General features: G+C 31.2%; 2 protein-coding genes across 4 annotated transcripts in view; one reads left to right on the forward strand and one right to left on the reverse strand.

Moving 5' to 3' along the window:
- The window catches only part of LOC136026170 (RING-type E3 ubiquitin-protein ligase PPIL2-like), a 193,602-nt gene that overhangs the window by 5,403 nt on the left and 162,215 nt on the right, over positions 1-25,984 (forward strand). Inside the window, exons 2-3 of one of the 3 annotated variants that reach the window (XM_065702490.1) lie at positions 11,640-11,779; positions 12,872-13,026. The exons of 1 other annotated variant lie outside the window; for it this stretch is intronic. In XM_065702490.1, coding sequence (XP_065558562.1) covers positions 13,024-13,026 — 3 coding nt within the window. In that variant the 5' untranslated portion in view covers positions 11,640-11,779; positions 12,872-13,023. The remainder of the gene's footprint in view (positions 1-11,639; positions 11,780-12,871; positions 13,027-25,984) is intronic. One more of the 3 variants, XM_065702489.1, reaches the window with a different exon arrangement.
- Positions 13,614-25,984, reverse strand: part of LOC136025610 (nucleosome assembly protein 1-like 1-B) — a 40,462-nt gene continuing 28,091 nt past the window's right edge. The window contains exon 5 of the mRNA XM_065701604.1: positions 13,614-13,664. Within this exon, the coding sequence (XP_065557676.1) occupies positions 13,614-13,664 (51 nt within the window). The remainder of the gene's footprint in view (positions 13,665-25,984) is intronic.

Raw genomic sequence — 25,984 nt, forward strand, 5'->3', positions numbered from 1 at the left:
GAATCTGAAAGAGACAAATATTAAATATTAGTTTTATGCTAAAGAACAATTGTTTTCAAATGATTTAAAACTTACTTTTATGATCCTGAAGCTTTTTTCATCCGTGTTGACTCAAAAAGGAACCTGAAAGAGACAAATATTAAATATTAGTCATATGCTTAAGAACAATTGTTTTCAAATGATTTGAAACTTACTTGCATGATCCTTTAGCTTTTTTCATCCGTGTTGTCTCAAAAGGGAACTTGAAAGAGACAAATATTAAATATTAGTTTTATGCTAAAGAACAATTGTTTTCAAATGATTTGAAACTTACTTATATGATCCTGAAGCTTTTTACATCCGTGTTGACTCAAAAGGGAACCTGAAAGAGACAAATATTAAATATTAGTTTTATGCTGAAGAACAATTGTTTTCAAATGATTTGAAACTTACTTACATGATCCTGAAGCTTTTTTCATCCGTGTTGACTCAAGAGGGAACCTGAAAGAGACAAATATTAAATATTAGTTTTATGCTAAAAAACAATTGTTTTCATATGATTTGAAAATTACTTACATGATCCTGAAGCTTTTGTCTTCCATGTTGACTCAAAAGGGAACCTGAAAGAGGCAAGTATTAAATATAAGTTTTATGCTAAAAAACAATTGTTTTCGTATTATTTTAAAATTACTTACATGATCCTGAAGCTTTTGTCTTCCATGTTGACTCAAAAGGGAACCTTAAAGAGACAAATATTAAATATTAGTTTTATGCTAAAGAACAATTGTTTTCAAATGATTTGAAACTTACTTACATGATCCTGAAGCTTTCTTCATCTGTGTTGACTCAAAAGGGAACCTGAAAGAGACAAATATTTGAATATTAGTTTTATGCTAAAGAACAATTGTTTTCAAATTTGAAATTTGATCCTGAATTTGATACAAATTTGAAATTTGATACATGATCCTGAAGCTTTTTTCATCCGTGTTGACTCAAAAGGGAACCTGAAAGAGACAAATATTTAAATATTAGTTTTATGCTAAAGAACAATTGTTTTCAAATGATTTGAATTTTACTTACATGATCCTGAAGCTTTTTGTCTTCCATGTTGACACAAAAGGGAACCTGAAAGAGACAAATATTAAATATTAGTCATATGCTAAAGAACAATTGTTTTCAAATGATTTAAAACTTACTTACATGATCCTGAAGCTTTTTTCATCCGTGTTGACTCAAAAGGGAACCGTAAAGAGCACATATAAAATATTAGTTTTATGCTAAAGAACAATTGTTTTCAAATGATTTGAAACTTACTTACATGATCCTGAAACTTTTTTCATCCGTGTTGACTCAAAAGGGAACCTGAAAGAGACAAATATTAAATATTAGTTTTATGCTAAAGAACAATTGTTTTCAAATGATTTAAAACTTACTTATATGATCCTGAAGCTTTTTTCATCCGTGTTGACTCAAAAGGGAATATGAAAGAGACAGATATTAAATATTAGTTTTTTTCTAAAGAACAATTGTTTTCAAATGATTTGAAACTTACTTACATGATCCTGAAGCTTTATTCATCCGTGTTGACTCAAAAGGGAACCTGAAAGAGACAAATATTAAATATTAGTTTTAGGCTAAAGAACAATTGTTTTAAATGATTTAAAACTTACTTACATGATCCTTAAGCTTTTTTCATCCGGGTTGACTCAAAAGGCAACCTGAAAGAGACTAATATTAAATATTAGTTTTATGCTAAAGAACAATTGTTTCCAAATGATTTAAAACTTACTTATATTATCCTGAAGCTTTTTTCATCCGTGTTGACTCAGAAGGGAACCTGAAAGAGACAAGCATTAAATATTAGTTTTATGCTAAAAAACAATTGTTTTCATATGATTTGAAACTTACTTACATGATCCTGAAGCTTTTTTCATCCGTGTTGACTCAAAAGGGAACCTGAAAGAGACAAATATTAAATATTAGTTTTATGCTAAAGAACAATTGTTTACAAATGATTTGAAACTCACTTGAATGATCCTGACCCATTTTTCATCCTTGTTGACTCAAAAGGGAACCTGAAAGAGACAAATGTTAAATATTAGTTTTATGCTAAAGAACAATTGTTTTCAAATGATTTGAAACTTACTTAAATGATCCTGAAGCATTTTTCATCCCTGTTGACTCAAAAGGGAACCTGAAAGAGACAAATATTAAATATTAGTTTTATGCTAAAGAACAATTGTTTTCATATGATTTGAAACTTGCTTACATGATCCTGAAGCTTTTTTCATCCGTGTTGACTCAAAAGGGAACCTGAAAGAGGCAAGTATTAAATATTAGTTTTATGCTAAAAAACAATTGTTTTCATATGATTTGAAACTTACTTGCATGATCCTGAAGCTTTTGTCTTCCATGCTGACTCAAAAGGGAACCTTAAAGAGACAAATATTAAATATTAGTTTTATGCGAAAGAACAATTGTTTTCAAATGATTTGAAACTTACTTACATGATCCTGAAGCTTTTTTCATCCGTGTTGACTCAAAAGGGAACCTGAAAGAGACAAATATTAAATATTATTTTTATGCTAAAGAACAATTGTTTTCAAATGATTTGAAACTTACTTACATGATCCTGAAGCTTTTTACATCCGTGTCGTCTCAAAAGGGAACCTGAAAGAGACAAATACTAAATATTAGTTTCCTGCTAAAGAACAATTGTTTTCAAATGATTTAAAACTTACTTACATGATCCTGAACCTTTTTTCATCCGTGTTGACTCAAAAGGGAACCTGAAAGAGACAAATATTAAATATTAGTTTTATGCTAAAGAACAATTTTTTTCAAATGATTTGAAACTTACTTACATGATCCTGAAGCTTTTTTCATCCGTGTTGACTCAAAAGGGAATCTGAAAGAGACAAATATTAAATATTAGTTTTATGCTAAAGAATAATTGTTTTCAAATAATTTGAAACTTACTTACTTGATCCTGAAGTTTTTTTCATCCGTGTTGACTCAAAAGGGAACCTGAAAGAGACAAATATTAAATATTAGTTTTATGCTAAAGAACAATTTTTTTCAAATGATTTGAAACTTACTTACATGATCCTGAAGCTTTTTTCATCCGTGTTCACTCAAAAGGGAATCTGAAAGAGACAAATATTAAATATTAGTTTTATGCTAAAGAACAATTGTTTTCAAATGATTTGAAACTTACTTACATGATCCTGAAGCTTTTTTCATCCCTGTTGACTCAAAAGGGAACCTGAAAGAGACAAATATTAAATATTAGTTTTATACTAAAGAACAATTGTTTTCAAATGATTTAAAACTTACTTACATGATCCTGAAGCTTTTTTCATCCGCGTTGACTCAAAAGGGAACCTGAAAGAGACAAATATTAAATATTAGTTATATGCTTAAAAAAAATTGTTTTCAAATGATTTAAAACTTACTTACATGATCCTGAAGCTTTTTGCATCCGTGTTGACTCAAAAGGAACCTGAAAGAGACAAATATTAAATATTAGTCATAGGCTTAAGAACAATTGTTTTCAAATGATTTATAACTTAGTTACATGATCCTGAAGCTTTTTTTTATCCGTGCTGACTCAAAAGGGAACCTGAAAGAGACAAATATTAAATATTAGTCATAGCTAAAGAACAATTGTTTTCAAATGACTTAAAACTTACTTACATGATCCTGAAACTTTTTTCATCCGTGTTGACTCGAAAGGGAACCTGAAAGAGACAAATATTAAATATTAGTTTTATGCTAAAGAACAATTGTTTTCAAATGATTTGAAACGTAATTACATGATCCTGAAGCATTTTTCATCCGTGTTGACTCAAAGAGAACCTGAAAGCGACAAATATTAAATATTAGTTTTATGCTAAATAACAATTGTTTTCAAATGATTTAAAACTTACATGATCCTGAAGCTTTTTTTTTATCCTTGTTGACTCAAAAGGGAACCTGAAAAAGACAAATATTAAATATTAGTTTTATGCTAAAGAACAATTGTTTTCAAATAATTTGAAACTTACTTACATGATCCTGAAGCTTTTTTCATCCGTGTTGACTCAAAAGGGATCCTGAAAAAGACAAATATTAAATATTATTTTAATGCTAAAGAACAATTGTTTTCAAATGATTTAAAACTTACTTACATGATCCAGAAGCTTTTTTCATCCGTGTTGACTCAAAAGGGAACCTGAAAGAGACAAATATTAAATATTAGTTTTATGCTAAAGAACAATTGTTTTCAAATGATTTGAAACTTACTTACATGATCCTGAAGCTTTTTTTCATCCGTGTTGACTCAAAAGGGAACCTGAAAGAGACAAATATTAAATATTAGTTTTATGATAAAGAACAATTGTTTTTATATAATTTAAAACTTACTTACATGATCCTGAAGCTTTTTTCATCCGTGTTGATTCAAAAGGGAACCTGAAAGAGACAAATATTAAATATTAGTTTTATGCTAAAGAACAATTGTTTTCAAATTTTTTGAAACTTACTTACATGATCCTGAAGCTTTTTTCGTCCGTGTTGACTCAATAGGGAACATGAAAGGGACAAATATTAAATATTAGTTTTATGCTAAAGAACAATTGTTTTCAAACGATTTAAAACTTACTTACATGATCCTGAAGCTTTTTTCATCCACGTTGACTCAAAATGGAACCTGAAAGAGACAAATATTAAATATTAGTCATATGCTTAAGAAGAATTTTTTTCAAATGATTTGAATCTTACTAGCATGATCCTGAAGCTTTTTTCATCCGTGTTGACTCGAAAGGGAACCTGAAAGAGACAAATATTGAATATTAGTTTTATGCTAAAGAACAATTGTTTTCAAATAATTTAAAACTTACTTACATGATCCTGAAGTTTTTTTCATCCGTGTTGATTCAAAAGGGAACCTGAAAGAGATAAATATTAAATATTAGTTTTATGCTAAATAACAGTTGTTTTCAAATGATTTGAAACTTACTTACATGATCCTGAAGGTTTTTTCCTCCGTGTTGACTCAAAATTTTGAGTTAAATTAAATATTAGTCATTACCCAAAGAAGATTTAAAGAATATTTATCAAATATTAGTCATATGCTAAAGAACAATTGTTTTCAAATTATTTAAAACTTACTTACATGATACTGAAGCTTTTTTCATCCGTGTTGACTCAAAAGGGAACCTGAAAGAGACATATATTAAATATTAGTTTTATGCTAAAGAACAATTGTTTTCAAATGATTTGAAACTTAATTACATGATCCTGAAGCTTTTTTCATCCCTGTTGACTCAAAAGGAAACCTGAAAGAGACAAATATTTAAATATTAGTTTTATGCTAAACAACAATTGTTTTCAAATGATTTGAAACTTACTTACATGATCCTGAAGCTTTTGTGTTCCATGTCGACTCAAAAGGGAACCTGAAAGAGACAAATATTAAATATTAATCAAATGCTAAAGAACAATTCTTTTCAAATGATTTAAAACTTACTTACTTGATCCTGAAGCTTTTGTCTTTCATGTTGACTTAAAAGGGAACCTGAAAGAGACAAATATTAAATATTAGTTTTATGCTAAAGAACAATTGTTTTCAAATGATTTAAAACTTACTTACTTGATCCTGAAGCTTTTGTCTTCCATGTTGACTCAAAAGGGAACCTGAAAGAGACAAATGTTAAATATTAGTCATATGCTTAAGAACAATTGTTTTCGAATAATTTATAATTTGCTTACTTGATCCTGAAGCTTTTGTCTTCCATGTTGACTCATAAGGGAACCTAAAAGAGACAAACATTAAGTATTAGTTTTATGCTAAAGAATAATTGTTTTCAAATGATTTAAAACTTACTTACTTGATCCTGAAGCTTTTATCATCCATGTTGACTCAAAAGGGAACCTGAAAGACACAAATATTAAGCACAAGTATATGACCATATTGTTATACTCGGATTTGACTCTTACCTTTCTGTTCTGTTTCCCTTAACGAACTAGAATGACCCTCACATTGCTTCCATATATAAATACTTTTGAATAAATGTGACGTCATCCTCTTTTACGAGTGCATTATATTGACGGGATATGACGTCATGTATTTTTGTTCTCAGTCTTTCTGTAATATCTTGACGGTTCCACTCTTTGGAAGTGACGTCATCAATACTTCTTACAAAAAATTTGCGAACTCAATTGCTCAAAACTGCTCTTTGTTGACTATAATGAGATTATTAACAAGAGAAGCACCATATGTTAGCCCGAAGCTAAATCAAAATAGTTTTTTTTATGATTTATTAAATTAATTACTCGAAACTGAAGTTTCTTCGTTTATATGTCGCCAAAACAAGAATCTGAAACAGAGAAATATTAAATATTAGTCTTAGGGTAAAGCGTAATTGTTTTTTGTTCTGATAATTTTGTTTACCTCACTCTTACCAGACCCTTACCAGTTTTTTTATGATTTATTAAATTAATTACTCGAAACTGAAGTTTCTTCGTTTATATGTCGCCAAAACAGAATCTGAAACAGAGAAATATTAAATATTAGTCTTAGGGTAAAGCGTAACTGTTTTTTGTTTCTGATAATTTTGTTTACCTCACTCCTCCTTGTCTTCACCTTTTCCCTCTCCAAAGGCTGCTGATCTTTGATTACCTTGGTCAATCTGTAATATATTGACGGTTCCTCTCTTTGGAAGTGACGTCATCAATACTTCTTACAAAAAATTTGCGAACTCAATTGCTCAAAACTGCTCTTTGTTGACTATAATGAGATTATTAACAAGAGAAGCACCATATGTTAGCCCGAAGCTAAATCAAAATATTTTTTTTTTATGATTTATTAAATTAATTACTCGAAACTGAAGTTTCTTCGTTTATATGTCGCCAAAACAGAATCTGAAACAGAGAAATATTAAATATTAGTCTTAGGGTAAAGCGTAACTGTTTTTTGTTTCTGATAATTTTGTTTACCTCACACCTCCTTGTCTTCACCTTTTCCCTCTCCAAAGGCTGCTGATCTTTGATTACCTTGGTCAATCTCTCTTTTTATCTTACGAATAGGTGATCGGATCTTAATGAAACTTGATATATATAGAAGGATCTTATGTCTCAGGTGCTCCATTTTCGACTCGAATTGGATCCGGGGACATAGGGGGTTGGAGGAGGGAAACAGAAATCTTGGAAAGCACTTAGAGGAGAGAGATCGGGATAAAACCTGATGGGAAGAATAGGCACAAGTTCTAGATACGTGATTGACATGATTGGAACGGATCCGGTCTCTTTGGAGGAGCTGGGGGGGTGTTAATTTGGAAAAATTAGAAAATTTGAGGTATTTTTAACTTAAGAACGGGTGACCAGATCTTAATGAAACTTGATATTTAGAAGAATTTTATGTCTCAGAGCTATTATTACAAATCCTGGCCAGATCTGTTGACGTCGGGGGAGTTGGAGGGGGAATCGGAAATCTTGGAAAACGCTTGGGTGGAGGAATCAGGATGAAGCTTGGTGAATAGAAAAAGCAAATATCCTTGATACGTGATTGACGTAACCATACTGGATTCGCTCTCTTTGGGGGAGCTGGGGGGAGTGTTTCAGTGATTTGGCGAGTTTGGTGCTTCTGGACGTGATAGGAGGATGAAAATTGGTAGGCGTGTCAGGGAGCTGTACATATTGACTTGAGAAAATCGTTTCCCCAGATTCGACCATCTGGGGGGCTAAAGGGAAAGGAAAAATTAGAAAAAACGAGGTATTCATAACTTACGAGTGGGTGATCGGATCCTAATGAATCTTGATGTTTAGAAGGACATCTTGACTCAGAGCTCTTATTTTAAATCCTGACCGGCATTAAGCCTCTGATCTTCCTTTTAAATCAATCTATTGATTCTTAGAATTTTGTTAGAGCTAATACCATATGAGCTCCTGGCTCTTAGCTCTTCTCGCCTCGTAACAAGTGCCCTATGAGCTCTTAGCTCTTGTTTGGTACAAAAATTCCATCATGAGTCATACTAGTTTGAAAGTTTCAAGGGGTTGACAACTTCAATAGTAGGGTTAACACTGAAACCAAAAATAGGCCGATACCAATTGTGAGACATTTAGGGGAATTGTAAGTAAAGGTGGGTTGTTAGCTCATAATCATATTTCGGCGGTGAGGGGTTTGCAAATTTTGCTATTTGGTGTACCTATTATTTGTTTCCAGTGTATTTGAGGGTAAAACCGAGTTGGTTCCAGTTGTAAGACATGTAGGAGACTTGTAAGTAATAATCGTCTGTTAGGCTACAATCATCTTCAGTGAAGAGGGGTTTGTAACTTTTGCTAGTTGGTGTAGCCTATCTATACTCACTGTAACCTAGAACTACGTGTTTATGCAACGGGTACAAATGATAACGTAAAACAACGAGGCAGTTTCGTAATAATTAATAGAGTGTCATCTATGATTTTTTGATCCTGAAAAGTTACGGATAACTTTATAATACCAAGTAGATCGTATAAGATACTGTTTCATGTTTTGGTTCGTCACGATGTCTATTAAGTTAATTATAATTAACCTCCTGTAATTAATCTGACGTCTGCGTAATGCAGGGGTTATCTGTTAGCTCATAATCATATTTCGATACTATTTTGTTATTGTTGTTTTTTCAACGCTAAGGAATAGCCTTTGATCATGTGATTACTGATTGCGTTCTTCTTTGAACATAACGTTTTAAAAGCTTCGATAGGCTGACAACTTCAGCGTTTAACCGATAGCAAAGAAACAAAACCAAAGTGTGGCTCTCGCAACACTTTATTCGGCGAAGCCAGACAAAGGTTGCCGCAACACTTCTTGTTGCTCAGGCAATGTAGGTCTAGTTTAGTTTAGAATTAACTATTTCTGAAAAATATTTCTTTTTTCTGAAAAAAAGGCTATTTCTGAAAAAACAATACAAATTTCTAATATTTGGTAAAATTGCACAAATTACCCGAACCACTAAAATTGGAAATTGCACATATTGCCTAGGGCTACATTGTTTCATCTTGTTTTATGTTTTACTGTCACTTTCCATTATCTTAAGATCACTCTAAAAAAGTAATCGGACCAGGAAATTAAGTAAAGGTCTTAAGAAACAACAGCTGTGCTTAGAAAAAAAAAATTCCAAGACACACACTTGAAAACATATAGGCTATAATGGAACAAATTCTTGTTCTTAGAACACCTCTGATTAGATATTCATAATCAGCATAAAAGAATGTGTTTATAAGGTTAATAGAAAAAAAACAAGAGCAATAATTTATTCTAAAAATAAACACATCATGCAGAAGGAAGGTTAAAATAAATTTTGCACAGAAACTGCACATTTTGAACTAAACCTGTTAATTTTTCTTTGTCATCCACTTGTTTTCTGTAAAACTAATATATTTTTTCCTCGGATAAAAAATAAAACAGCTCATTTGTTTACTTAATGTAGTTTTCAATATTTTTGTTTGGTGTTCTTTGGACCAATTCTTTATGTTTATTGCTAGTATGACTTTTAGCTAGTATGAAAGAAAATTTGTTGCATTTCCTTTCCTTTCCTGCTCCTTTCCTTGAGGGTGAACTGTTTTGCTGTTTGAAGAAGGGAGATATGGGAACTTTACCTTTATTGGAAATAACTCTTGGGCACCCTTTTTTCTACTACTTCTACTCTTTCTGACAATTATTGGAGATACCATGATGCCAAACAGGTCAGGTGTATTCAGGGATATTTTGACAACAGGTTTTTGTAAATTTACTATTTTACATATTTTGAAATAAAATATAATCAAATTGAAGGAGAACTACCTTTTCTGTTTCATATAAGTTTTTCAGGTAAGACATGTCACAACCACATGCTCCTCAATTTTGTATTCGTTGGATAATAAATGCTATTGTCCTTTTTCCTAGAGGAGTCACCCCTAATTTATTCATCAGCAATCTTGACCACGCAGATGATATCTATTTGTTGGCAAATGACGAGACTTGTTGGCATGCACAAACTATGCCATCATGTCACACTTCCTGGGATAAATTTGAACAAGGACAAAAGCAAAATCTTCAAACTTTGAAGACACACTCTGAGACCATAGTTGTCTTGATGGAGCTTGTTTAGAAGCTGTTGATCAGTTTGACATATGATCTTTTGTGTTTTTAATTTCAGAGTGTTTAACAAATTCCCCCATGGACACCTCTTCCCCCGTAAAATTTCCCCCTCCCCAACAATTCCACTTCATTGGGAAATCCAGTCCATAAATCGAAAGGCACGTTAACGCACTGAATTGATATACAGGAACAGCGATTTTTTTTTTTCAAATGTCATGCCTTTCATAATAGAGTTAGTCAAGTCGGAAAAGATATACAAATCAAGCTGGTTTGATTATGGTAAATCCCCCCTCCACCCCATGGGAGATGAGGAATTGTATGCCTAAAACCATCACAAAGGTGTGCTCAATAACTTCTTTAGTTTTTTGCGTTCGGATTAGCTGTGCAGTAATGCATACAGGACTCATACACGGACAGACATTCGGTTTTTACAAGCAGAAGACTTACTGGGATAGTCAACCTTTTCAGCTTATTATAGTTGTTCATAAATTACAATATATTTTTTATATTGTCTGGTGGTCAAGCAATAAAACCTTAGTTAATGTGTTCAGATGAGTTCATCAACCTTTTCTCATCCCTTGCTCTGTGCGCTCAAGTCATAAAATGCTTTATAAATAATTCTCATTCAAATTCAACGACCCGTGTGTTAAAGGAGTCGTTCTTAAAAAATGGAGCTAGAAATTAGAACTTTAACGTAAAGAGTGATGGATGAGGACAGCCCAGCCCCCTCATCTACGGAATAATTTCCGGTCGTTTTAAGTTTTCATGCAGCTCGTTACTTTCAGTTGTAAATGCTTGTTTTTATATTTAATTTGTGTCCGTTTTTCGAATCATGCCACAAGACCCTCTCACCTGTGTAAAATTTACACCAGAAAATCCCCCCATACAAAGTTGTCCTCATGAAAATCCCCCCCCCTGGTGAAATTTCTTTATATTTCTCAATAACAAATATTGTATGTAAATATTGAGTAAATTGCATAACTTACATCCCTTTTCCCGTTGACTGTGGGAAAGGTCATGTCATCCCCAGTGGCATTGTTAGTGTATCTATCTACTATGCTGAATCAAATGGTAGTCTCAAAATTCTGATCGGACGTCTTTGGATAAAAAAAGGGGCGTGGGAGTTAGGATTGCTGCCCTCCAATCTTGTTGGTCACTTAAAAAGGGTACTAGAACTTTTTATTGCCGTTTGAACGAGCCCTCTCTCGATCTTTCGGGTACATTGGTTCAATATAATCACTCCTAGAAAAAAAATAAACATCCGTGGTCTTTCTTCCTGTAAAAAAAATTTAAAACTCCACATTTTTGTGGATATGAGCTTGAAGCCTCTACAGTAGGGTTTTCCGATAGTTTAGGTCTGTTGTTGTGCTTTCATTAAGATCGCTTGACTATTAGTGGGTATTTAAATTCCTTTTAGGGCTGTTTTTAATTAAAACACACACACCCCTAAAAAAAACCTATTTTCAAAATTGAGAGGAGGAATGGCCCCCCTGTCCCTCCTCCTCTCAATTGGTACCAATGGTAAAATCTCAAATTGATTCATTTTATTGTTTTCTTTCAGCCACTGGATGGAAAATCCCTGATTAAATTGAATTTTTCGAAGACCAAGTCTGGAGTCAATGTCCAGTGATGATCAAGAATTTTACACAGAATTCACATATAGTGGCTATCAAAACAACTGGCAATGTCTTTTCATATGAGGTAAGTGTAACTTTCTTATCTGCCGCTGTAACTAATTTGTAATAATTAAACTATATAATTAGCTAAAGTTGATTAATTATTAGTTTGACTATTAAGTTAATTATAATTAACCTCCTGTAATCAACCTGACGTCTGCGTAATGCAGTGGTTATCTGAAACCTAAAGACACGGGTATTATTTGGTGGTATTCTACAATCAGTGTTTTCACTTCAAACGATTTTTTGGGTTATGTACTCTCTTCCTCTTCCATGTCATTTAGTGTCCTTCGTCTTTTTTTAGTGTCTATTTATTGTCAATTGTTACTACTGTCTTATGTTTTCAAGATTTATGTTTTTCTACTTTACTCAAAAGCTATGAAAAAAGCCACATTTGCTGCGTTTTCGTGTCTAACAATATTAAACTAGAAACACAAAAACAAAAGACTTTTACAGCCTAATGGGTTGGGTTTATCAATCATCATCAACTCTGATGATTCTTGAAAAATGATGCACGCGTTGTTTTTAGAAATAAATTCATTTGTCTCTTGTAACTTTAAGTTTGTTAAAAGGAAGATAAAATGACTTAAAAGGACATAAAAGAGAAAAGGCGACAAAATTGTTTTTGAAGAAGATTTGTTTTTCTATTCTTATTTTAATCCAGATGGTCTATTTTGAAGGCGACGAAACTTCTTTGGTGTCTCTCTTTAAGAATTTGAGTCAATGTGTACATGTGATAGTTGAGAATATATATATATAGTTGAGAATATATATATATATATATATATATATATATATATATATATACATATATATATATATATATATATATATATATATATATATATTTATATATATATATATATATATATATACAATGTGTACATGTGTACAATGTGTACAATGTACAATGTGTACATGTGATAGTTGAGAATATATATATATAGTTGACAAATCAAATAAAAAGCTTTATTGGAAGAAGAAGGATTTATTGACTAACAATTGCTTCGTCCAAAGGGATTCAATACCACTTTGACTTTTTAAGGATTTCTGGAAGATTTTTCAAGTTCTTGGGATATGTAGCCTATAAAAAAAGGAATAAAGGTTTACTTTTTAGAAATTTTTTGGATCTTTATCCCCAAAAGAAAACTGGACTGGCACATCTAGTGGTCATTAGGACTAGGTACGCACGAGAGGAGTGGGCCTTCAGAACTATACACTCCTTCCAGAATCCCGAAAGCTGAATACGATCCAGCTGCAAGAATTAAAATGGTAAGTCTGACTGGGCCGTGGTATTCTGGCAGATTTATACAAAACGCATTATGTTATATTTTTTAGCCTCAAAATATGTACCTACCCTATGTAATATGATCTCGCTGGACTCATTTATCCGTGTCAGGACCGCACCGTGTATTTTTTGGAAAGGGGGCTCAATCATGGGGAGGTCATTTTTGGGTCTTTATATAAAAAAACAGGAAATGGTTTTTGAAGGATGGTAGGATATGTGTCTATTTTATTTTTATTTCTATTTTTTTGCCGTAAAAATAAAAACTTTTTTGAACAATGGATCCAACAAAATAAGAAATTTGAACAAGAACAATTGTTTTCAAATGTTTTATAACTTTCTTACATGATCCCGAAGCTTTTTTCATCCAGTTTTGACTCAAAAGGGAACCTGAAAGAGACAAATATTAAATATTAGTTTTATGCTAAAGAACAATTGTTTTCAAATGATTTAAAACTTATTTACATGATACTGAAGCTTTTTTGATCCGTGTTGACTCAAAAGGGAAGCAGGAAGAGACAAATGTTAAATATTTGTTTTATGCTAAAGAACATGTTTTCAAATGATTTGAAACTTAATTAAATGATCCTAAAGCTTTTTTCATCCGTGTTGACTCAAAGGGAACCTGAAAGAGACAAATATTTAATATTAGTTTTATGCTAAATAACAATTGTTTTCAAATGATTTGAAACTTGCTTACATGATCCTGAAGCTTTTTTCATCCGTGTTGACTCAAAAGGGAACCTGAAAAAGACAAATATTAAATATTATTTTAATGGTAAAGAACAATTGTTTTCAAATTATTTAAAACTTACTTAGATGACACTGAAGCTTTTTTCATCCGTGTTGACTCAAAAGGGAACCTGAAAGAGACAAATATTAAATATTAGTTTTATGCTAAAGAACAATTGTTTTCAAATAATTTGAAACTTACTTACATGATCCTGAACCTTTTTTCATCCGTGTTAACTCAAAAGGTAACCTGAAAGAGACAAATATTAAATATTAGGTTTATGTTAAATAACAGTTGTTTTCAAATGATTTGGAACTTACTTACATGATCCTGAAGTTTTTTTCATCCGTGTTGACTCAAAAGGAAACCTGAAGGAGAAAAATATTAAATGTTAGTTTTATGCTAAAGAAAAATTGTTTTCAAATGATTTGAAACTTACTTACATGATCCTGAAGCTTTTTTCATCCGTGTTGACTCAAAAGGGAACCTGAAAGAGTATTAAATATTAGTTTTATGCTAAAGAACAATTGTTTTCAAATGATTTGAAACTTAATTACATGATCCTGAAGCTTTTTTCATCCGTGTTGACTCAAAGGGACAAATATTTAATATTAGTTTTATTCTAAATAATAATTGTTTTCAAATGATTTGAAACTTACTTACGTGATCCTGAAGCTTTTTTCATCCGTGTTGACTCAAAAGGGAACCTTAAAGAGACAAATATTAAATATTAGTCATAGCTAAAGAACAATTGTTTTCAAATTATTCAAAACTTATTTACATGATACTGAAGCTTTTTTCATCCGTGTTGACTAAAAAGGGAACCTGAAAGAGAGAAATATTAAATATTTGTCATATGCTAAAGAACAATTGTTTTCAAATTATTCAAAACTTATTTACATGATACTGAAGCTTTTTTCATCCGTGTTGACTCAAAAGGGAACCTGAAAGAGACAAATATTAAATACTAGCTGTTGGGGTGGCGCTTCGCGCCACCCCAACACCTAGTTGGTGGGGCGCTTCGCGCCCCCCCAAGCCCCCCCGCGCGCGTAAGTCGTTACGCGCCATATTAGTTATGCGCCATTGTAGTTGTGTCCCTGTGTCCCACCTGTGAATATAGATAGATTTATATATGTGTTTCAAACTACGCAAAAATTGCGAATAAACAACATTCTTGGCTTTCCCATTGTCTGTGCATATGCAAAGCCGTATGTACTAATAATGACGTCATATACAAACGCTCTTTTTACAAACAAACAAACATGCATCCACATAACTCGTTTTTATATAGATAGATACAATACAAATTAACTGCGTAAAACTTGCGAATAAACAACATTCTTCGCTGTCCAATTGTCGCTGCATATAAATACATTGTCAGGTTTACCGACCCTCGAACATGCAACGTACAATTGTCCATGGGAAAAGCAATCAGGATTAAGATCTATACCACATTTTTCTAATGATTGACCTTGAGCTTTGTTAATGGTGATTGCAAATACTAATCGAATTGGGAATTGCAATCTTTTAAATTGAAAAAGCAGATCCGTTGGAATCATGGGAATGCGAGGAATAAGAACAGCCTCACCCTCATAAGGCCCTGTCAAGATTGTGGCCTCTATTAGGTTTTCCATTGTTTTTTTTTACGGCAAGTCGCGTGCCATTGCAAAGCTTTGGTGGGTTGATATTTCTTAAAAGTATTATTGGTACGCCTATTTTTAGTTGTAGCACGTGTGGTGGAAACCCTGAAGGATCTATGGAATTTAAAAATTCAGATGGATAATTAACCGCTTCATTTGGTTCCAAAACTGTGTCGACTGACTTGTAAAGGACTGCCTGGTCTCGAATCTTGTTCAAAACAATATTGTTGATTTCGTGGACGTCTATATTTTTGGGTGCGAGAATCGCTCTTTCACTTAGCCATTTATTATTTTTATAATTTTTTAGAATATTCGGAAATACTTTTTCAATCAATTCATTTTTGGACGTCACTAAATTACAGAAATCAGCAGGTAGTTGTATACGTCCTGAAATTGAGTCTTCTGTTTGACCAGAGTCATCGTTTTGCAATCGGACACGCATATTTGTAGTTAATTTTAATATTTTTACGTGTGCCTATAAATTAGAATTTTTTAGGCAAGCATTCATTTCGTCTGCAGGAGTTAAACTACGTAAAAATTGCGAATATACAACATTCTTGGCTTTCCCATTGTCTCTGCATATACAAAGCCGTATGTACTAATAATGACATCATATGCAAACGCTCTTTTTACAAACAAACAAACATGCATACATACAACTCGTTTTTATATAGATAGATAGATAGATAGATAGATAAAATACAAATTAACTGCGTAAAACTTGCGAATATACAACATTCTTCGCTGTCCAATTGTCGCTGCATATAAATAGATTGTCAGGTTTACCGACCCTCGAACATGCAACGTACAATTGTCAATGGGAAAAACAATCAGTATTAAGATCTATACCACATTTTTCTAATGATTGACCTTGAGCTTTGTTAATGGTGATTGCAAATGCTAATCGAATTGGGAATTGCAATCTTTTAAATTGAAAAGGCAGATCCGTTGGAATCTTGGGAATGCGAGGAATAAGAACAGCCTCACCCTCAAAAGGCCCTGTCAAGATTGTGGCCTCTATTAGGTTTTCCATTGTTTTTTTTACGGCAGGTCGAGTGCCATAGCAAAGCTTTGGTGGGTTTATATTTCTTAAAAGTATTATTGGTAGGCCTATTTTTAGTTGTAGCAGGTGTGGTGGAAACCCTGAGAATAATATCTCGAGGTAAAAACTGATCACCGACCATAACGATGGCCACTTCGTCGATAGTTGGAGCATTGTATCTACGTACATGTTGGCCAGGAGGCGTTTTGTCAGCGGAAATAACAATTTTATGCGTATAAGTAGGCATCAAATCGATGGCTGTTTTGAACAGACGCACTAAATTATTATTTTCGTGGAAAAGATGTTGTAATTGGGAAACGATTGTCCTTTCAATGTTGGGAGAAATTTCGCAACGTGCATTCAATTCAGAATTTCTATCACTGATGAAGTACAATTGTAAAAATTTATGATTCTCGCCTGAGAATGGTAGAAGAGACCCTGCTCTATGATAAATTTGCCCTTTTACTTTGAAAGTAGACATAAATTGATCTGGATTTTCAATTTGGGCTCCAAACGACGTCATTTGGAAACATGAGTTGTATTTTCTGATTCATTTATATTCCTTATGTCCCGGTGTCCCGGTCGTCATTTATATCCCCCTGTTTTATATCCCGCTTATTTTTCAGTTTTTTCCTTTTTTTAGTTTTTTTTTTACTTTTTTAGTTCTTTTAGTTTTTACGTTTTTTAGTTTTTTTTAGTTTTTTAGATGAATTTTTTTTTTTTAGTTTTTTACCTTTTTTTCTTTTTAGTTTTTATTGGTTTTTACCTTTTTTAGCTTTTTATCTTTTTTATTTTTTTTATTTTTATTTTTAATTTTATTAGTATTCTTTTTCTCTTCTATTTTTCATTTTTCCTTTTTTTTAGTTTTTTTTAGTTTTTAGTTTTTTAAGTTTTTTCCTTTTTTTAGTTTCTTTAGTTTGTTTACTTTTTCGGCTTTTTTATTTTTTTATTAGTTTTTAGTTTTTTTTGTAGTTTTTGCCTTTTTTTTAGTTTTTTCAGTTTTTTTTTTAGTTTTTAGTTTTTTACCTTTTTTAGCCTAACCAGGATTTGAACCTGGGACCTTCATTCTCCGTTCTGACACCCTCTCTCACCGAGTGACTACTCCAGCATGTTCATTTTGGTGTTTTAAATGGTATATTATTAACCAAATTAATGTGTTTTACAATATACTAAGCATCGTCATAACGAAAATGACGGCAACTAATTTCATGACGTCAGCCGAAACATGACGTCACCTGATCCACAGATCCACAGACCCACAGACAGACAGACAACTTATTTTTATATATATAGATTAGTTTTATGCTAAAGAACAATTGTTTTCAGATGATTAGAAACTTAATTACATGATCCTGAAGCTTTTTTCATCCGTGTTGACTCAAAGGGAACCTGAAAGAGACAAATATTAAATATTAGTTTTATGCTAAATAACAATATTTTTCAAATGATTTGAAACTTACTCACATGATCTTGAAGCTTTTTTCATCCGTGTTGACTCAAAAGGGTACCTGAACGAGACAAATATTAAATATTAGTTTTACGCTAAAGAACAATTGTTTTCAAATGATTTGAAACTTACTTACATGATCCTGAAGCTTTTTTCAGCCGTGTTGACTCAAAAGGGAACCTGAAAAAGACAAATATTAAATATTATTTTAATGGTAAAGAACAATTGTTTTCAAATTATTTAAAACTTACTTACATGATACTGAAGCTTTTTTCATCCGTGTTGACTCAAAAGGGAACCTGAAAAAGACAAATATTAAATATTAGTTTTATGCTAAAGAACCATTGTTTTCAAATGATTTGAAACTTACTTACATGATCCTGAAGCTTTTTTCATCCGTGTTGACTCAAAAAGGAACCTGAAAGAGACAAATATTAAATATTAGTCATAAGCTTAAGAATAATTGTTTTCAAATGATTTAAAACTTACTTACATGATCCTGAAGCTTTTTTCATCCGTGTTGACTCAAAAAGGAACCTGAAAGAGACAAATATTAAATATTAGTCATATGCTTAAGAACAATTGTTTTCAAATGATTTGAAACTTACTCGCATGATCCTTAAGCTTTTTTCATCCGTGTTGTCTCAAAAGGGAACTTGAAAGAGACAAATATTAAATATTAGTTTTATGCTGAAGAACAATTGTTTTCAAATGATTTGAAACTTACTTACATGATCCTGAAGCTTTTTTCATCCGTGTTGACTCAAGAGGGAACCTGAAAGAGACAAATATTAAATATTAGTTTTATGCTAAAGAACAATTGTTTTCAAATGATTTAAAACTTACTTACATGATCCTGATGCTTTTTTCATCCGTGTTGACTCAAAAGGGAACCTGAAAGAGACAAATATTAAATATTAGTTTTATGCTAAAAAACAATTGTTTTCGTATGATTTGAAAATTACTTACATGATCCTGAAGCTTTTGTCTTCCATGTTGACTCAAAAGGGAACCTTAAAGAGACAAATATTAAATATTAGTTTTATGCTAAAGAACAATTGTTTTCAAATGATTTGAAACTTACTTACATGATCCTGAAGCTTTTTTCATCCGTGTTGACTCAAAAGGGAACCTGAAAGAGACAAATATTTGAATATTAGTTTTATGCTAAAGAACAATTGTTTTCAAATGATTTGAAATTTACTTACATGATCCTGAAGCTTTTTGTCTTCCATGTTGACACAAAAGGGAACCTGAAAGAGACAAATATTAAATATTAGTCATATGCTAAAGAACAATTGTTTTCAAATGATTTAAAACTTACTTACTTGATCCTGAAGCTTTTGTCATCCATGTTGACTCAAAAGGGAACCTGAAAGACACAAATATTAAGCATATGACCATATTGTTATACTCGGATTTGACTCTTACCTTTCTGTTCTGTTTCCCTTAACGAACTAGAATGACCCTCACCTTGCTTCCATATATAAATACTTTTGAATAAATGTGACGTCATCCTCTTTTACGAGTGCATTATATTGAGGGGATATGACGTCATGTATTTTTGTTATGAGTCTTTCTGTAATATCTTGACGGTTCCACTCTTTGGAAGTGACGTCATCAATACTTCTTACAAAAAATTTGCGAACTCAATTACTCAAAACTGCTCTTTGTTGACTATAATGAGATTATTAACAAGAGAAGCACCTTATGTTAGCCCGAAGCTAAATCAAAATAGTTTTTTTTATGATTTATTAAATTACTTACTCGAAACTGAAGTTTCTTCGTTTATATGTCGCCGAAACAAGAATCTGAAACAGAGAAATATTAAATATTAGTCTTAGGGTAAAGCGTAATTGTTTTTTGTTTCTGATAATTTTGTTTACCTCGTCCAAGATTCAATAGCACTTTGACTTTTTTAGGATTTCTGGAAGATTCTTCAAGTTCTTGGAATATGTAGCCTATAAAACTATAAAACTAATTAAATATTAGTCATATGTTAAAGAACAATTGTTTTCAAATTATTTAAAACTTACTTACATGATACTGAAGCTTTTCTTCATCCTTGTTGACTCAAAAGAGAACCTGAAAGGTACAAATATTAAATATTAGTTTTATGCTAAAGAACATTTGTTTTCAAATGATTTGAAACTTACTTACATGATCCTGAAGCTTTTTTCATCCGTTTTGACTCAAAAGGGAACCTGAAAGAGACAATTATTAAATATTAATTTTATGCTAAAGAAAAATTGTTTTCAAATGATTTGAAACTTACTTACATGATCCTGAAGCTTTTGTCTTCCATGTTGACTCAAAAGGGAATCTGAAAGAGACAAATATTAAATATTAGTCATATGCTAAAGAACAATTGTTTCAAAATATTTAAAACTTACTTACATGATCCTGAAGCTTTTTTCATCCGTGTTGACTCCAAAGGGAACCTGAAAGAGACAAATATTAAATATTAGTTTTATGCTAAAGAACAATTGTTTTAAATGATTTAAAACTTACTTACATGATCCTGAAGCTTTTTTCATCCGGGTTGACTCAAAAGGCAACCTGAAAGAGACTAATATTAAATATTAGTTTTATGCTAAAGAACAATTGTTTTCAAATGATTTAAAACTTACTTACATTATCCTGAAGCTTTTTTCATCCGTGTTGACTCAAAAGGGAACCTGAAAGAGGCAAGTATTAAATATTAGTTTTATGCTAAAAAACAATTGTTTTCATATGATTTGAAACTTACTTACATGATCCTGAAGCTTTTTTCATCTATGTTGACTCAAAAGGGAACCTGAAAGAGACAAATATTAAATATTAGTTTTATGCTAAAGAACAATTGTTTTCAATGATTTGAAACTTACTTGAATGATCCTGAACCATTTTTCATCCGTGTTGACTCAAAGGGGAACCTGAAAGAGACAAATGTTAAATATTAGTTTTATGCTAAAGAACAATTGTTTTCAAATGATTTGAAACTTACTTACATGATCCTGAAGCTTTTTTCATCCGTGTTGACTCAAAAGGGAACCTGAAAGAGACAAATATTAAATATTATTTTAATGGTAAAGAACAATTGTTTTAACTTACATGATACTGAAGCTTTTTTCTTCCATGCTGACTCAAAAGGGAACCTTAAAGAGACAAATATTAAATATTAGTTTTAAGCTAAAGAACAATTGTTTTCAAATGATTTGAAACTTGCTTACATGATCCTGAAGCTTTTTTCATCCGTGTTGACTCAAAAGGGAACCTGAAAGAGGCAAGTATTAAATATTAGTTTTATGCTAAAAAACAATTGTTTTCATATGATTTGAAACTTACTTACATGATCCTGAAGCTTTTTTCTTCCATGCTGACTCAAAAGGGAACCTTAAAGAGACAAATATTAAATATTAATTTTAAGCTAAAGAACAATTGTTTTCAAATGATTTGAAACTTGCTTACATGATCCTGAAGCTTTTTTCATCCGTGTTGACTCAAAAGGGAACCTGAAATAGGCAAGTATTAAATATTACTTTTATGCTAAAAAACAATTGTTTTCATATGATTTGAAACTTACTTACATGATCCTGAAGCTTTTTTCTTCCATGCTGACTCAAAAGGAAACCTTAAAGAGACAAATATCAAATATTAGTTTTAAGCTAAAGTACAATTGTTTTCAAATGATTTGAAACTTGCTTACATGATCCTGAAGCTTTTTTCATCCGTGTTGACTCAAAAGGGAACCTGAAAGAGGCAAGTATTAAATATTAGTTTTATGCTAAAAAACAATTGTTTTCATATGATTTGAAACTTACTTACATGATCCTGAACCTTTTTTCTTCCATGGTGACTCAAAAGGGAACCTTAAAGAGACAAATATTAAATATTAGTTTTAAGCTAAAGAACAATTGTTTTCAAATGATTTGAAACTTGCTTACATGATCCTGAAGCTTTTTTCATCCCTGTTGACTCAAAAGGGAACCTGAAAGAGGCAAGTATTAAATATTAGTTTTATGCTAAAAAACAATTGTTTTCATATGATTTGAAACTTACTTACATGATCCTGAAGCTTTTTTCATCCGTGTTGACTCAAAAGGGAACCTGAAAGAGACAAATATTAAATATTATTTTAATGGTAAAGAACAATTGTTTTCAAATTATTTAAAACTTACTTACATGATACTGAAGCTTTTTTCTTCCATGCTGACTCAAAAGGGAACCTTAAAGAGACAAATATTAAATATTAGTTTTAAGCTAAAGAACAATTGTTTTCAAATGATTTGAAACTTACTTACATGATCCTGAAGCTTTTTCATCCGTGTTGACTCAAAAGGGAACCTGAAAGAGACAAATACTAAATATTAGTTTTATGCTAAAGAACAATTGTTTTCAAATGATTTGAAACTTACTTACATGATCCTGAAGCTTTTTTCATTCGTGTTGACTCAAAAGGGAACCTGAAAGAGACAAATATTAAATATTAGTTTTGTGGTGAAGAACAATTGTTTTCAAATGATTTGAAACTTACTTACATGATCCTGAAGCTTTTTTCATCCGTGTTGACTCAAAAGGGAACCTGAAAGAGACAAATACTAAATATTAGTTTTATGCTAAAGAACAATTGTTTTCAAATGATTTGAAACTTACTTACATGATCCTGAAGCTTTTTTCATTCGTGTTGACTCAAAAGGGAATCTGAAAGAGACAAATACTAAATATTAGTTTTATGCTAAAGAACAATTGTTTTCAAATTATTTGAAACTTGCTCACATGATCTTGAAGCTTTTTTCATCCGTGTTGACTCAAAAGGGAACCTGATAGAGACAAATACTAAATATTAGTTTTATGCTAAAGAACAATTGTTTTCAAATTATTTGAAACTTACTTACATGATCCTGAAGCTTTTTTCATCCGTGTTGACTCAAAAGGGAACCTGAAAGAGACAAATATTAAATATTAGTTTTATGCTAAAGAACTAATATATTAAATATTAGTTTTATACTAAAGAACAATTGTTTTCAAATGATTTGAAACTTACTGACATGATCCTGAAGCTTTTTTCATCCGTGTTGACTCAAAAGGGAACCTGAAAGAGACAAATATTAAATATTAGTTTTATGCTAAAGAACAATTGTTTTCAAATGATTTGAAACTTACTTACATGATCCTGAAGCTTTCTTCATCCCTGTTGACTCAAAAGGGAACCTGAAAGAGCAAATATAAAATATTAGTTTTATGCTAAAGAACAATTGTTTTCAAATGATTTGAAACTTACTTACATGATCCTGAAGCTTTTTTCATCCGTGTTGACTCAAAAGGGAACTTGAAAGAGACAAATATTCAATTTTAGTTTTATGCTAAAGAACAATTGTTTTCAAATGATTTAAAATAAAAAGCTTAATTGGAAGAAGAAGTATTTATTGACTAACAATCGCTTCGTCCAAAGGGATTCAATAGCACTTTGACTTTTTAAGGATTTCTGGAAGGTTCTTGGGATATGTGGCCTATAAAACTATAAAATTATAAAACTGATTAAATATTACTCAAATGCTAAAGAACAATTGTTTTCAAATTATTTAAAACTTACTTACATGATACTGAAGCTTTTTTCATCCGTGTTGACTCAAAAGGGAACCTGAAAGAGAGAAATATTAAATATTAGTCATATGCTAAAGAACAATTGTTTTCAAATTATTTAAAACTTACTTACATGATACTGAAGCTTTTTTGATCCGTGTTGACTCAAAAGGGAACCTGAAAGAGACAAATATTAAATATTTGTTTTATGCTAAAGAACAATTGTTTTCAAATGATTTAAAACTTACTTTATGATCTTGAAGCTTTTTTCATCCGTGTTGACTCAAAAAGGAACCTGAAAGAGACAAATATTAAATATTAGTCATATGCTTAAGAACAATTGTTTTCAAATGATTTGAAACTTACTTGCATGATCCTTAAGCTTTTTTCATCCGTGTTGTCTCAAAAGGGAACTTGAAAGAGACAAATATTAAATATTAGTTTTATGCTAAAGAACAATTGTTTTCAAATGATTTGAAACTTACTTACATGATCCTGAAGCTTTTTACATCCGTGTTGACTCAAAAGGGAACCTGAAAGAGACAAATATTAAATATTAATTTTATGCTAAAGAACAATTGTTTTCAAATGATTTGAAACTTACTTACATGATCCTTAAGCTTTTTTCATCCGTGTTGTCTCAAAAGGGAACTTGAAAGAGACAAATATTAAATATTAGTTTTATGCTAAAGAACAATTGTTTTCAAATGATTTGAAACTTACTTACATGATCCTGAAGCTTTTTACATCCGTGTTGACTCAAAAGGGAACCTGAAATAGGCAAGTATTAAATATTAGTTTTATGCTAAAAAACAATTGTTTTCATATGATTTGAAACTTACTTACATGATCCTGAAGCTTTTTTCTTCCATGCTGACTCAAAAGGGAACCTTAAAGAGACAAATATCAAATATTAGTTTTAAGCTAAAGTACAATTGTTTTCAAATGATTTGAAACTTGCTTACATGATCCTGAAGCTTTTTTCATCCGTGTTGACTCAAAAGGGAACCTGAAAGAGGCAAGTATTAAATATTAGTTTTATGCTAAAAAACAATTGTTTTCATATGATTTGAAACTTACTTACATGATCCTGAACCTTTTTTCTTCCATGGTGACTCAAAAGGGAACCTTAAAGAGACAAATATTAAATATTAGTTTTAAGCTAAAGAACAATTGTTTTCAAATGATTTGAAACTTGCTTACATGATCCTGAAGCTTTTTTCATCCGTGTTGACTCAAAAGGGAACCTGAAAGAGGCAAGTATTAAATATTAGTTTTATGCTAAAAAACAATTGTTTTCATATGATTTGAAACTTACTTACATGATCCTGAAGCTTTTTTCATCCGTGTTGACTCAAAAGGGAACCTGAAAGAGACAAATATTAAATATTATTTTAATGGTAAAGAACAATTGTTTTCAAATTATTTAAAACTTACTTACATGATACTGAAGCTTTTTTCTTCCATGCTGACTCAAAAGGGAACCTTAAAGAGACAAATATTAAATATTAGTTTTAAGCTAAAGAACAATTGTTTTCAAATGATTTGAAACTTACTTACATGATCCTGAAGCTTTTTCATCCGTGTTGACTCAAAAGGGAACCTGAAAGAGACAAATACTAAATATTAGTTTTATGCTAAAGAACAATTGTTTTCAAATGATTTGAAACTTACTTACATGATCCTGAAGCTTTTTTCATTCGTGTTGACTCAAAAGGGAACCTGAAAGAGACAAATATTAAATATTAGTTTTGTGCTGAAGAACAATTGTTTTCAAATGATTTGAAACTTACTTACATGATCCTGAAGCTTTTTTCATCCGTGTTGACTCAAAAGGGAACCTGAAAGAGACAAATACTAAATATTAGTTTTATGCTAAAGAACAATTGTTTTCAAATGATTTGAAACTTACTTACATGATCCTGAAGCTTTTTTCATTCGTGTTGACTCAAAAGGGAATCTGAAAGAGACAAATACTAAATATTAGTTTTATGCTAAAGAACAATTGTTTTCAAATTATTTGAAACTTGCTCACATGATCTTGAAGCTTTTTTCATCCGTGTTGACTCAAAAGGGAACCTGATAGAGACAAATACTAAATATTAGTTTTATGCTAAAGAACAATTGTTTTCAAATTATTTGAAACTTACTTACATGATCCTGAAGCTTTTTTCATCCGTGTTGACTCAAAAGGGAACCTGAAAGAGACAAATATTAAATATTAGTTTTATGCTAAAGAACTAATATATTAAATATTAGTTTTATACTAAAGAACAATTGTTTTCAAATGATTTGAAACTTACTGACATGATCCTGAAGCTTTTTTCATCCGTGTTGACTCAAAAGGGAACCTGAAAGAGACAAATATTAAATATTAGTTTTATGCTAAAGAACAATTGTTTTCAAATGATTTGAAACTTACTTACATGATCCTGAAGCTTTCTTCATCCCTGTTGACTCAAAAGGGAACCTGAAAGAGCAAATATAAAATATTAGTTTTATGCTAAAGAACAATTGT

The sequence above is a fragment of the Artemia franciscana genome, chromosome 4 (genome assembly GCF_032884065.1).
Source record: "Artemia franciscana chromosome 4, ASM3288406v1, whole genome shotgun sequence".
Lineage (NCBI taxonomy): Eukaryota > Metazoa > Arthropoda > Branchiopoda > Anostraca > Artemiidae > Artemia > Artemia franciscana.